The sequence below is a fragment of the Cetorhinus maximus genome, chromosome X (assembly GCF_964194155.1).
Source record: "Cetorhinus maximus chromosome X, sCetMax3.hap1.1, whole genome shotgun sequence".
NCBI classification, from domain to species: domain Eukaryota; kingdom Metazoa; phylum Chordata; class Chondrichthyes; order Lamniformes; family Cetorhinidae; genus Cetorhinus; species Cetorhinus maximus.
In genome coordinates, this window is record NC_135917.1 from 1947109 (window position 1) to 1960808 (window position 13700).

The following is a 13700-nucleotide window of genomic DNA, read 5'->3' on the forward strand; positions in this document are numbered from 1 at the left end:
CTCGCACACACTGTCTCCCTCTCTTGCACATACTCCCTCTCACACACACTCTCTCCCTCTCTCGCACACACTCTCTCCCACTCTCGCACACACTCACACACTCTCCCTTTCTCGCACAGACACTCACACTCTCTCCTCTTGCACACACTCTCACACACTCTCTCCCTCTCTCACACACTCTCTCTCTTACACTCTCTCTCCCTCTCTCGCACACACTCTCTCCCTCTCTCGCACACACTCTCTCCCTCTCTCACATGCTCACACACACTTTCTCCCTCTCTCACACACACACTCACACTCTCCCTTTCTCACACACTCTCTCCATCTCTCACACACTCTCTCCCTCTCTCACACACTCTCTCCATCTCTCGCACACACTCTCTCCCTCTCTCACATGCTCACACACACTTTCTCCCTCTCTCACACACTCCCTCTCTCACACACACACTCACACTCTCCCTTTCTCACACACTCTCTCCCTCTCTCACACACTCTCCCTCTCTCACACACTCTCTCCCTCTCTCACACTCACACTCTCCCTCGCTCGCACACACTCACACTCTCTCCCCTCTCGCACACTCTCTCACACACTCCCTCTCTTTCACATTCTCTCCCTCAAACACTCCCTCTCTCTCACTCACACACACTCTCCCTCTCTCACACACACTCACGCTCTCTCCCTCTCTCGCCCACAAACTCACACTCTCGCCCTCTCTCACACACAAACTCACACTCTCTCCCTCTCTCACACACAAACTCACACTCTCTCCTTCTCTCACACACTCTCTCCCTCTCACACACTCTCTCCCTCACTTGCACACACACTCTCCCTCTCTCACACAATCTCTCCCTCACACACTCTCCCTCTCTTACACACACTCTCTCCCTCTCTTGCGCACACATTCACACTCTCTCCATCTCTAGCCCACACACTCACACTCTCTCCCTCTCTCACACACACTCATACTCTCACCCTCTATCGCGCGCACACTTACACTCTCCCTCTCACACACTCTCTCCCTCACACACTCTCTCCCTCTCTCATACACACACTCTCTCCCTCACACTCTCTCTCTCACACTCTCTCACACATTTTCCCCCTCTCGCACACACTCACACTCTCTCCCTCTCCCTCTCACACACTCACACTCCCTCTCTTGCACACTCTCTCCCTCTATCGCACACACTCACACTCTCTCCCTCTCCCACACTCACACTCCCTCTCTCGCACACTCTCTCCCTCTATTGCACACACACACTCTCTCCCTCTCTCGTACACACACTCACACTCTCTCCCTCTCTCACACACACGCTCACACTCCCTCTCTCGCGCACACGCTCACACTCTCCCTCTCTCGCACACACGCTCACACTCTCTCCCTCTCTCGCACACACGCTCACACTCTCCCCTCTCTCGCACACACACCCTCTCTCTCCCTCCCTCGCACTTTCTCTCTCACATACTCTCTCCCTCTCTCGCACACACACTCACACTCTCTCCTCTCACACTCACACACTCTCCCTCTCTCGCACACACACTCACACTCTCCCTCTCTCGCACACACATTCACACTCTCTCCCTCTATCGCACACACACTCACACTTTCTCCCTCTCTTGCACACGCACTCAAACTCTCTCCTTCTCTCACACACTCTCTCCCTCTCTCTCACACAAACTCACACTCTCTCCCTCTCACGCTCTCTCCCACTCTCACACAGACTCACACTCTTTCCCTCTATCACACACACACATACATACTCTCTCTCCGTCTCTCGCACACACACGCACCCTCTCTCACGCACCCTCTCTCACGCACTCTCTTCCTCTCTCATGCACACACTCTCCCTCTCACGCGCACACATTCACACTCTCTCATGCACACTATCTCCCTCTCTGATGAACACTCTCTCCCGCTCTCACGCACTTATACACACTCTCTCCCTCTCTCTTGCACTCACGCGCACTCTCTCCCTCACACACTCTCTCCCTCTCACACACACACACACTCCCTCCCTCTCACACACACACACTCACACTTTCTCCCTCTCTCGTGCACACACTAACATTCTCTCCCTCTCTCACGCAAACTCTCTCCCTCTCACACTCAAATGCTCTCCCTCTCACACTCAAACTCACTCTCTCCATCTCTTGCACTCACACCTACACTCTCTCCCTCTCTCGCACACACACCCACACTCTCTCCCTCTCTCACATACTCTTCCTCACGCACTCTCCCTCTCGCACACACACTCACACTCTCTCCATCATATACTCTCTCTCTCTCACACTCACAGTCTCTCCCTCTCTCGCACACACACTCACACTCTGTCCCTCACACACTCTCTCCCTCTCTCACGCACACTCTCTCCCTCACTCACGCACACTCCCTCTCTCGCGCACACACTCACACTCTCTCCCTCTCTCACGCACACTCTCCCTCTCTCATGCACACTCTCTCACGCATACTCTCTCCCTCTCTCACGCACACTCCCTCTCTCACGCATACTCTCTCCCTCTCTCACGCACACTCCCTCTCTCACGCATGCTCTCTCCCTCTCTCACGCACGCTCTCTTCCTCTCTTATGCTCTCACGCAAACTCTCTCCCTCTCTCACGCACACTCCCTCTCTCACGCATGCTCTCTCCTCTCTCACGCACGCTCTCTTCCTCTCTTATGCTCTCACGCAAACTCTCTCCCTCTCTCACGCACACTCTCTCCCTCTCTCACGCAAACTCTCTCCCTCTCACACTCAAACTCTCTCCATCTCTTACACACACACCTACACTCTCTCCCTCTCTCGCACACACGCCCACACTCTCTCCCTCTCTCACACACACTCTCTCCCTCTCTCACGCATGCTCTCTCCCTCTCTCACGCATGCTCTCTCCCTCTCTTATGCTCTCACACACGCTCTCTCCTCTCACGCACTCCCTCCCTCTCTCACGCGCACTCTCACACACTCACGCACACTCTCTCTCCCTCTCTCACGCACACTCCCTCCCTCTCTCACGCGCACTCCCTCCCTCTCTCGCACACTCCCTCCCTCACGCACACACTCTCCCTCACTCACGCATTCACACACTCTCTCCCACTCTCTACACACACTCTCTCCCACTCTCTCACATGCTCACACACACTTTCTCCCTCTCTCACACACTCCCTCTCTCACACACACTCTCTCTCCCTCTCACACACACACTCACACTCTCTCCCTCCACCGCATACACACTCACACTCTCCCACTCTCACAGACTCTCTCCCTGACACACACTCTCCCTCTCTCACGCACACTCACACTCACACTCTCTATCACGCGTATACACACTCACACTCTGTCCCTCTTACGCGCACACTCTCATGCACACTCTCTCCCTCTCTCACGCACACTCTCTCCCTCTCTCAAGCACACTCTCTTCCTCACATGCTCTTTCCCTCTCTCTCCCCCTCTCACGCACGCTCTCTCCCTCTCTTATGCTCTCACGCACGCTCTCTCCCCTCTCTCACGCACACTTCCTCCCTCTCTCACGCGCACTCTCTCACACACTCACGCATACTCTCTCTCCCTCACACTCCCTCCCTCTCTCACGCACACTCCCTCCCTCTCTCACGCACACTCCCTCACTCACACATGCTCTCTCCCTCTCTCACGCACGCTCTCTCCCTCTCTTATGCCCTCACGCACACTCTCTCCCTCTGTCACGCACCCACGCAGATTCCCTCCCTCTCTCACGCGCACTCCCTCTCTCCTGCACTCACGCACACTCTCTCCCTCTTTCCCGCACTCACACATACTCTCTCCCAATCTCTACACACACACTCTCTCCCACTCTCTCACACGCTCACACACACTTTCTCCCTCTCTCACGCACTCCCTCTCTCACGCACTCCCTCTCTCACGCACTCCCTCTCTCACGCACTCCCTCTCTCACGCACTCCCTCTCTCACGCACTCACACTCTCTCCCTCTCACACACACTTACACTCTCTCCCTCCATTGCATACACACTCACACTCTCCCTCTCACACACTCTCTCCCTCTCTACGCACACTCACACTCTCTCTCTCACGCGCGCACACACTCACGCTCTGTCCCTCTCTCACGCACTCCCTCTCTCACGCACTCCCTCTCTCACACACTCACACTCTCTCCCTCTCACACACACTTACACTCTCTCCCTCCATCGCATACACACTCACACTCTCCCTCTCACACACTCTCTCCCTCTCTCACGCACACTCACACTCTCTCTCTCACGCGCGCACACACTCACGCTCTGTTCTTCTCACATGCACACACTCTCACGCACACTCTCTCCCTCTCTCACGCACACTCTCTCCCTCTCTCACGCACACTCTCTCCCTCTCTCAAGCACACTCTCTTCCTCACACACTCTTTCCCTCTCTCTCCCCCTCTCACGCACACTCTCTCCCTCACACACTCTCTCCCTCTCTCGCGTACACACTCACTCTCTCCCTCTCTCCCGCACACTCTCTCTCCCTCTCTCCCGCACACTCTCTCTCCCTCTCTCCCGCACACTCTCTCTCCCGCTCTCCGCACCACTCTCTCCCGCTCTCCCGCACACTCTCTCTCCCTCTCTCGCGCACACACTCACTCTCTCCCTCTCTCCCGCACACTCTCTCTCCCTCTCTCCCGCACACTCTCTCTCCCTCTCTCCCGCACACTCTCTCTCCCTCTCTCTCCGCACACTCTCTCTCCCTCTCTCCCGCACACTCTCTATCCCCTCTCTCCCGCACACTCTCTATCCCTCTCTCCGCACACTCTCTCTCCCTCTCTCCCGCACACTCTCTCTCCCTCTCTCCCGCACACTCTCTCTCCCTCTCTCCCGCACACTCTCTCTCCCTCTCTCCCGCACACTCTCTCTCCCTCTCTCCCGCACACTCTCTCTCCCTCTCTCCCGCACACTCTCTCTCCCTCTCTCCCGCACACTCTCTCTCCCTCTCTCCCGCACACTCTCTCTCCCTCTCTCCCGCACACTCTCTCTCCTCTCTCCCGCACACTCTCTCTCCCTCTCTCCCGCACACTCTCTCTCCCTCTCTCCCGCACACTCTCTCTCCCTCTCTCCCGCACACTCTCTCCCTCTCTCCCGCACACTCTCTCCCTCTCTCCCGCACACTCTCTCCCTCTCTCCCGCACACTCTCTCTCCCTCGCTCCCGCACACTCACTCCCTCTCTCCCGCACACTCTCTCCCTCTCTCCCGCACACTCTCTCCCTCTCTCCCGCACACTCTCTCCCTCTGTCCCGCACACACTCACACTCTCTCCCTCTCTCACGCACACTCTCTCTCCCTCTCTCACGCACACTCTCCCCTTCTCTCACGCACACACTCCCCTTCTCTCCTGCTCTCACGCACTCCCACTCCCCGTGCTCCGGCACCGCCCCACATTCACTCCCCGGGCTCCGGCACCGCCCCACATTCACTCCCCGGGCTCCGGCACCGCCCCACATTCACTCCCCGGGCTCCGGCACCGCCCCACATTCACTCCCCGGGCTCCGGCACCGCCCCACATTCACTCCCCGGGCTCCGGCACCGCCCCACATTCACTCCCCGGGTTCCGACACCGCCCCACATTCACTCCCCGGGTTCCGGCACCGCCCCACATTCACTCCCCGGGCTCCGGCACCGCCCCACATTCACTCCCCGGGTTCCGGCACCGCCCCACATTCACTCCCCGGGTTCCGGCACCGCCCCACATTCACTCCCCGGGTTCCGGCACCGCCCCACATTCACTCCCCGGGTTCCGGCACCGCCCCACATTCACTCCCCGAGCTTCAACATCTTGAATGTTACTTACCTGTCTTACCGACATTTTGTATATTGGCTCCTGGGGCCACATAAAGGGACTTCGCGGGTCACAATGGCTGGACAAGCCTGGTCTAGAACTAAAGGTCACAGTTTTAGAATAAGGGGTTGGCAATTTAGGACTGAGATGAAGAGAAATTTCTTCACACAAAGGGCTGTGAATCTTTGGAATCCTCTACTCCAGAGGGCTATAGATACTGAGTCATTAATTATTTGCAAGACGCAAATTGCTAGATTTTTGGATGCAAAGGAAATTAAGGGATAGGGGAATAGTGTGGGAAGGTGAAGCTGAGGTAGATCAGCCATGATCGTTTTGAATATTCTTGCTCCTATTTCTTTTGCTCTTTCATGATCTCAAGATATCCCAGTGCACTTTACAACCAATGAAGTGCTTTTTGTAATGCAGGAAACATGGCAGCCAATTTACACACAGCAAGGTCCCACAATAAGCAATGTGATAAAGACCAACCCATTTTAGTGATTTTTGAAGGATAAGTATTGTCCCAAGACACTATGGAAAACTCCCTTATTCTTCTTCAAGGCACAGGATCGTTTACATCCACCTGAAAGGTCAGGTAGGAGTTTAGCATCTCACCTGAAAAACAGCACCCTTGACAATGCAGCACTCCCTTGGCCCTGCACTGGATTTTGTGCTCTAGAGTGGGCCTTGAATCCACAGCCTATTGTCTCAGAGGTTAGAGTGCTACCCACTGAGCCACAACTAACGCATATGGATTGTGTCACATTTTCCTCCACACTTTGTGGCTAACACCTCTGTTATGTAACAGCATAGCCTTTGACTCACTGCAAGCATTTCCATGTGTTCAGTCAGTATACATTACATAAATATATATCTGAAAAATATGTTTTCACTTTTCAGTGTCCCTGTAAATTTGCAGATGGTAGAACAGAATTTTGTACAAGAAATTAATGATATGGAATCATTTCTTTAGCCTGCTTTGCTTGAAATGCTTTTGCTTCATTCTCAAAAATAGACAAACTTAATGGTTTATGCCAAGCCCAACTCTGTGGTCACTCTCAATACCTGTTGTTAGAGCTCTCTCTATTGGACACCATTGTTATTGCAGCTCTTTTATGGCACCAGATCTGCTGGTGCTGTAAAACTAAGCTATTTGTTATACCTTTGGCTTTTTAGAGAATAATTTTCTCTTTCGACTGTCATACAATAATTCCCTTGCAAAGGCTATGCAATGAACAATGAAGCCAAATGCAGTAATTGTCTACAACAATAAGTCTTCAGTAACCAAATTGGCACCATACTGAGCAATGTAATTACAAGCTAAACTTCATATGGTTTTTATTTCTAATTTTAGCAACACACAGAAGCATCAGTTTCAGGACTAAAACTAGGCAAAATACTTTCCTTTATGTATAACATCAAAAGTCCATTAAAGTTATGATCACTTTTCTCCAGCAAAAATAGCCTTTTGTTTTTAAAAGTCTCTCCAAAACTCCACCTACACTGAAAAAGTGAATTGGATAAATACTTAAAAGGGGCAAATTTTGCAGGGGAAAGAACAGGGGGAGTGGGGACTAATTGGATAGCTCTTTCAAAGAGCCAGCACAGGCACAATGGGTCGAATGGCCTCTTTCTCTGCTGCATCATTCTGTGATCGTATGACTGCAGGTTAATCTCTTCTGCAACCAAAGGGTTATCCTTTAAGCTCAAATTGTCTTTGATGCCAGAATTGCATAGCCAGGCAGCAATACAATGTTTATATGTAACAAAATACACTATTACAAAAATATTCTATAGAGTGCTAATGTGGGATTTTAGTAGGGGCCTTCACATGTTTGTTTAGTTGTGAAAGCCACCAATCAAACTATTCATCAACTCCTCCTCCTTTAAGGTGTCAGCAATGGTTTAATGGTTAGCACCCCAGAACTTGAACACAAAACTTCAGGCTGACACTCCAGTGCAGTACTGAGGGAACGCTGCACTGTCAAGGTGCTGTTTTTTGTTTGTGGCGTTAAACTGAGGCCCTGTCTATTCTCTCAGGTGAACCTAAAAGATCCTATGGCATTTTTTCAGGGGAGTCATCCCCAGGGTCCTGGCCAATATGTATCCCTCAGTCAACATCTCAAGAACAGATTATCTGGTCATTCTCACATTTGCGGGAGCTTGCTGTGCGCAAATTGGCTGCCACATTTACTACATAACAGTCACTGTAAAAAGTATTTTATTGGCTGTAAAGTGTTTTGGAACATCCCGAGTGGTTGTGAAAGGCCTCATAGAAATGCAATTTCTTTTTTACTCAGCATAAGTTCACACTTTACACCATTTTCTAAAGACATCACATAGATGGATTGAAGCCTGTCAGCCATGTTGGATGTTACAGAAAGCTGGACTGAAGACGGTTTAACTTCACATACATTAGATTTGGAAAGTTAGCAATACAGTAGTATTAATTTAGTTTAAACAGTACATGGATGCATTAAGATTAAAGAGCACCATTTCATTGTTGTTCCCACTATTAGAGGAGCTCAGATCTGCAGCTCCAATCATTCACTAATTATGTGTGTTTTTTTTCTTTTGTAGAGATGCAGAAAGACTGGTGGCACATTGACAACCTGGAGCAGCTAAACTGTCTGCTCAAAGCACTTCATCCGCGGGGGGTACGGGAAAAGGCCTTACACAAACAACTCCTCAAACACATGGACTATGTCAGTCAAGCTTGTATGAGAGAGAAAACAGGTGGGGTTTTAACTGCTTGATAGGATTGTCAAGGTCCTGTTGTGTTTGGTATTTGTGTAAAACAGAGAGGTGTGCCGTGATGATAGTGGGTGCCATTTTGTTGAGGGCAAGTTTTACATTTTCGTACTTGGTAAGCTGATGTATCAATATTCGTGCAACACAAGTGTCAGGTAATGACCATCTCCAACAAGAGAGAATCTAACCATCGCCCCTTGACATTCAATGGCATTACCATCACTGAATTCCCCACTATCAACATCCTGGGGGTTGCCATTGACCAGAAACTGAACTGGACCAGCCATATAAATACTGTGGCTACAAGAGCAGGTCAGAGGCTGGGAATTCTGCGGTGAGTAACTCACCTCCTGACTCCCCAAAGCCTGTCCACCATCTACAAGGCACAAGTCAGGAGTGCGATGGAATACTCTCCACTTGCCTGGATGAGTGCGGTTCCAACAACACTCAAGAAGCTTGACACCGTCCAGGACAAAGCAGCCCTTTTGATTGTCACCACATCCACAAACATTCACTCCCTCCATCACTGACGCACAGTGGCAGCAGTGTGTACCATCTACAAGATGCACTGCAGCAACTCACCAAGGCTCCTTAGGCAGCATCTTCCAAACCCACGACCTCTACAATCTAGAAGGACAAGGGCAGCAGACACATGGGAACACCACCACCTGGAAGTTCCCCTCCAAGCCACTCACCATCCTGACTTGGAAATATATTGCCGTTTCTTCACTGTCGCTGGGTCAAAATCCTGGAACTCCCTCCCTAACAGCGCTGTGGGTGTACCTACACCACATGGACTGCAGCGGTTCAAGAAGGCAGCTAACCACCAACTTCTCAAGGATGGGCAGTAATTGCTGACCCAGCCAGCGACACACACATCCCATGAATGAAAAAAAATATTGTTTGCAAGCTCTCTCTATGCAGTTCTTTTAATATCTTGTTTTCCAAAGGTGCTGGCTATTACAGGCTACAGTTCCCTAGCTGCCAATTGTCTCACCTAGTTGGTATTGTTCAAATGCAAACCTGGACAATGAATGTTGGCAGCCTATTTGACTGGGGAGGGATTACTGAGTCGCAATCAGAAACTAGACGCTGAACTGATTCTTCCTCCTTACTAACACACGGGTGTTGAGTCCAATAGCAGCCCCATTTAAGATCTGTTTAACTTCATATTTATGTCCCTGATTTTCTCTCCTTTCTCAGATTCCATCTTTCGCAATAATGACAAGGAGCAGTCTGTTACCAAGGAAATGGTGGAGAAGTGGAAGCCAGAGAAGTGGGCATTTCCAGTTGACCTCGCAGCCCTGCGCTACCTTGAGGCACTGGAGCAGAGAGTGATATCTGCAAGTCTGCAAGTGAAGGTGAGAAAGTGCTGACAGGCACTGGGCATCATTGAGTGAATATACTGTGCCCCTGAGCAAACTGAATAATCACACACACTGCCTGAAACTGACCTACCATGTCCTTCAGTGTATGAAATTAAAGACTTGCTGCCATACGAGGACAGAGCGATAATTAAAGCATTATGTAATTCTGAATTCCCTTTTCCAGTTTTGAAGTTACATGTTCCCCACGCAACAACTCGCAGTTAATTTGCATCTTTTAACAGTCCTTTAGGGTCAGACCTCAGCAGCAGTAAGAGGGCAGTGAGGGAGATGGCCAACAGCATTGTCACGGGAAGATTTTAAAAAGCATTTTGAAGGCGAGCTAGAGGCGTACCAATGTGGATGGGTTTGGCAGGGGCGGGGTGGGGGGGTGGAATGAGTTCCAGAGTGCAGGGATAAGATGGCTGAAGGATCTACCCTGATGGAAGGGAGGGAGGATTACATAGAGAGGGCGTAAGCAGGGAGGTAGAACTGGAAGAGGTTGCAGAAGGTGGGGTGACGTGAGGTTGTGAAGGAATTGTAGACAAGGCTTACAGGTTTGAAGTCAACATACTGAGAAATGAAGGTGAGCAGTGATCAGCATGATAGATGAATGGTGCAGGATAGAATGGGGTTGGTGGTGTTCTGCATGAGTTGAGTAGAGTAGGTGGGAGGACAGAGGGCAAGGGCTGTTGAGTGTGATGGTCATAATGGCATGAATGATGGTTTTAGTGACAGTGAGATGGGAAAAAGGTGGCCGTTGTCTAAGAGGCAGACAATATTGATATTGGACAGGACATGGCTCAGCTCATGGTGAAACAGGACACCCAGATTGTGCACTGTTAGATTGAGCTTGAGTGAGAATCCAGGAAAGGAAATGGAATCAGGGGCTGAGGTGCAGAGTTTCTGGTGGAGCTTGAACAAGATGACTTCAATCTTGACAGTGCTAAGCTGCAGGAAGTTTGGGTTCAACCACACTCTACCAGGAGGTTGTGCACAGTAAAGGCGAAGCAACCAGCTTCAACAGCCAAACAATAATTTGTTACTGATAAATCCTGCTGAAAAGACAAGGCCCTTGCTGTCATGGTTGAAAAGTCAAGTCTTTATATCATAGTTGAAGAGTCAAGGCCTGCAGTGTCCTATTGATAAAACAGAAGATAAGGTCAGTAGGGACACCAGTGTGAATTTTAAGAGCTTGTGATTGTAGGGAAGACTGAGAGAGGTGAAGTGTTCCACAGTTTAGAGATCCTGAGAAAGAATTAGTATGAGTAGGTAATGCTGATGATTGCAGGACTCTGAGAGTCCGTCACTCCTTTGACATGGTGAAATGGAGTGTGTAGAAAAAATATGGAGGCGTCTGTTATGAGGCCCAAGGAGACCAATGCTCTTTCACATTAAAGGGCTAATAGGACAGAGGTTTGCACCATCAGTTCCCCAAGCACTGATTGTAATGCATATATAACTGGAACATGATGCCATGGATCAGGTACTGTGAACGTTTCAAGCTTTGTTCTTGCAGAACGCAATGTTATTAGATTGCACTATCCCCATAACACATTCACTGACCTTCCTTGCATTTCTACATGAGCAGTGAGCGATGCCTTTGATTTGCACAGGGCTGGACCAGTCCAGACACTGACTCCACTCGAGACGACCTGGTGTATTTTGATCAGCAGTGGCTCATCTCAGGCGATGGGAAAGTGAAAGATGAGGAGGAGATGGAGTTAATGCGGCGGAATAACAACCCCCTGGATTTGGCTGTGACACGCTTGGCAACATTAGAGTTAAATGTAGAGCGACGATATCTGAAAGAACCACTGTGCATCCCAGTCTCAGGGAAATTGGAGAATGTAGGGACAGTGAGTGCTGCTCCTGCGGAGGGCGTTAATGATGCTAAACAGCACAGGTAATTTACATTGTCAATATTTATCACAATATGTAGTTACATTCTAGCCTAAAATTCCTGAGTACGTGTTGCCAGTGTGTATGGCACACTGGCTGGCAGTTTCTCACCTTTTAAATGTAAGATAACAAGTACCTCAGGTTGTTTGGATAGTTCAAAAAAATTGCTGAATCTCTGGCCTGGATTTTCCTTTTACTTCCCAGAGGAGGTTCAGAGCTTGTCTTCTGTCTGGTGTTATTATTGGAGAGGTGTGGAGGTTGTATAATAATGTCCTTGGAGGGGAGATCATCAACCTCTGTCACCTGTTGTTCTTTGGATTTGTTCTGTGGCAATGGCAGCATTGTGAGCAGCATTCAGTGAACACTGTCCTGAGTGGTTTTCTTTGTGACTTTCACACAGTAATGAAGGTCATATCTCTCCTGGACTGAGTGTGTGGCGCGAAACTTTACTGAAATGTACAAACGCTGCTCAGGTATTCATGTGCATTCAACAACTTGAGAGGGCCATTGCCTGGGAGAAATCTATCATGAAAGTGGTAAGTGTGACGCTTCAGTCTTGTAGTAATTGCCGCTTATGATATCAATCTAATGACTTTCTATTGCATCTGTCTTGCCATCTGTCTCTAACTCTTTGTCACTTGCATGTCTGTCTCTATTCATTTACTCCGTTGTCCACTAGCAACATATACTTACCCATCTAGCATTCTCCAGCTCTGTCTCTCTAACTTACATCTTTTGTTCATATGGGCTGGCAACCTGTTTCTAGGCCTCTGCCAACAACAAATCACATGGTCTTTTCCTGCTATCCCTCCCCCCACACCCCCTTCAGGGGCACAACTCCAAACAGCACCCCCTTCAGCTATGGCTAATAGATGACTCGCACACTGGGTATTTGTGGCTGTCCGGGGTCCCATCACTGTCTCTAGGCAGTGAGTCCATGTTCTCCATATGGTCACTGCTGTTGTGAATCTGAGTGGTCACCTAACCACCCAGTACAGGAAATGGATTCTCACATTGTGTTGCCAGTTGAGAAACGGGTATGTTTAGTCAGGGTTTACTGTTGCCTCTTCTGCTAAAGGCTGGAGTACTGTTCCACAGGCACACCTTCACTGAACCATTATTGTATGTGACTTTGGATATCGAGTGCTGGTTCTGATTGGGGGAGGTGGGGGGCAGGGGCATTAAAACTGCACCTGATCCTGCTTCCGTCCAACACTAATACCTTGTGTTGAGGCTGCATTCATGACTGGATTTAAGCAGAGAAACTCAGTCACTGTCCTTTCCTGACTTTATTTTGCAGTCATGTCAGATCTGTCGAAAGGGGGACAAAGATGAGTTTTTGCTGTTGTGTGACAACTGTGATCAAGGATGCCACACCTACTGCCTCAAGCCCAAGATTGTTGAAATCCCAGAGGGAGACTGGTTCTGTCCTATCTGCACTGCCGCGGTAAGGAGCTTACAGTTTGACGGGATTGAGATTCTGAATCGGTTCTCAGGGTCAGACACTGTCTTTTAGTAAATTCCTTCAGTACTGACACTCCCCTGACCTCCCCTCACATCCTTACACATTCTTCTTTATCAGATATTTAGAATTTTTTTTTAAATGTAGAAAAATTCACAGCACAGAAGGAGGCCAGGCTGCCCATCATGTCTGCACTGGTTGAAAAATGAGCCACTCAGCCTAATCCCATTTTCTAGCACTTGGTCCATAGCCCTGGAGGTTACGGTACTTCAGGCATCTTTTAAATGAGATGAGGGTTTCTGCCTCTCCTACCCTTTCAGGCAGTGAGTTCCAGACCTCCACAGCCCTCTGGGTGAAAATGTTTTTCCTCATCTTCCCTCTAATCACGACCATCTAGAAGGACAAGGGCAGCAGACAC

At 49.8% G+C, this 13700-nt stretch overlaps 1 protein-coding gene across 5 annotated transcripts in view; it reads left to right on the forward strand.

The window, feature by feature from the left end:
• LOC144672688 (bromodomain adjacent to zinc finger domain protein 2A-like) overlaps positions 1-13700 on the forward strand; it is a 131889-nt gene that overhangs the window by 103988 nt on the left and 14201 nt on the right. For all 5 annotated transcript variants that reach the window (XM_078534593.1, XM_078534589.1, XM_078534590.1 and 2 more), the window contains 5 exons: positions 8384-8539; positions 9758-9915; positions 11535-11824; positions 12221-12356; positions 13121-13267. In XM_078534593.1, coding sequence (XP_078390719.1) covers positions 8384-8539; positions 9758-9915; positions 11535-11824; positions 12221-12356; positions 13121-13267 — 887 coding nt within the window. The remainder of the gene's footprint in view (positions 1-8383; positions 8540-9757; positions 9916-11534; positions 11825-12220; positions 12357-13120; positions 13268-13700) is intronic.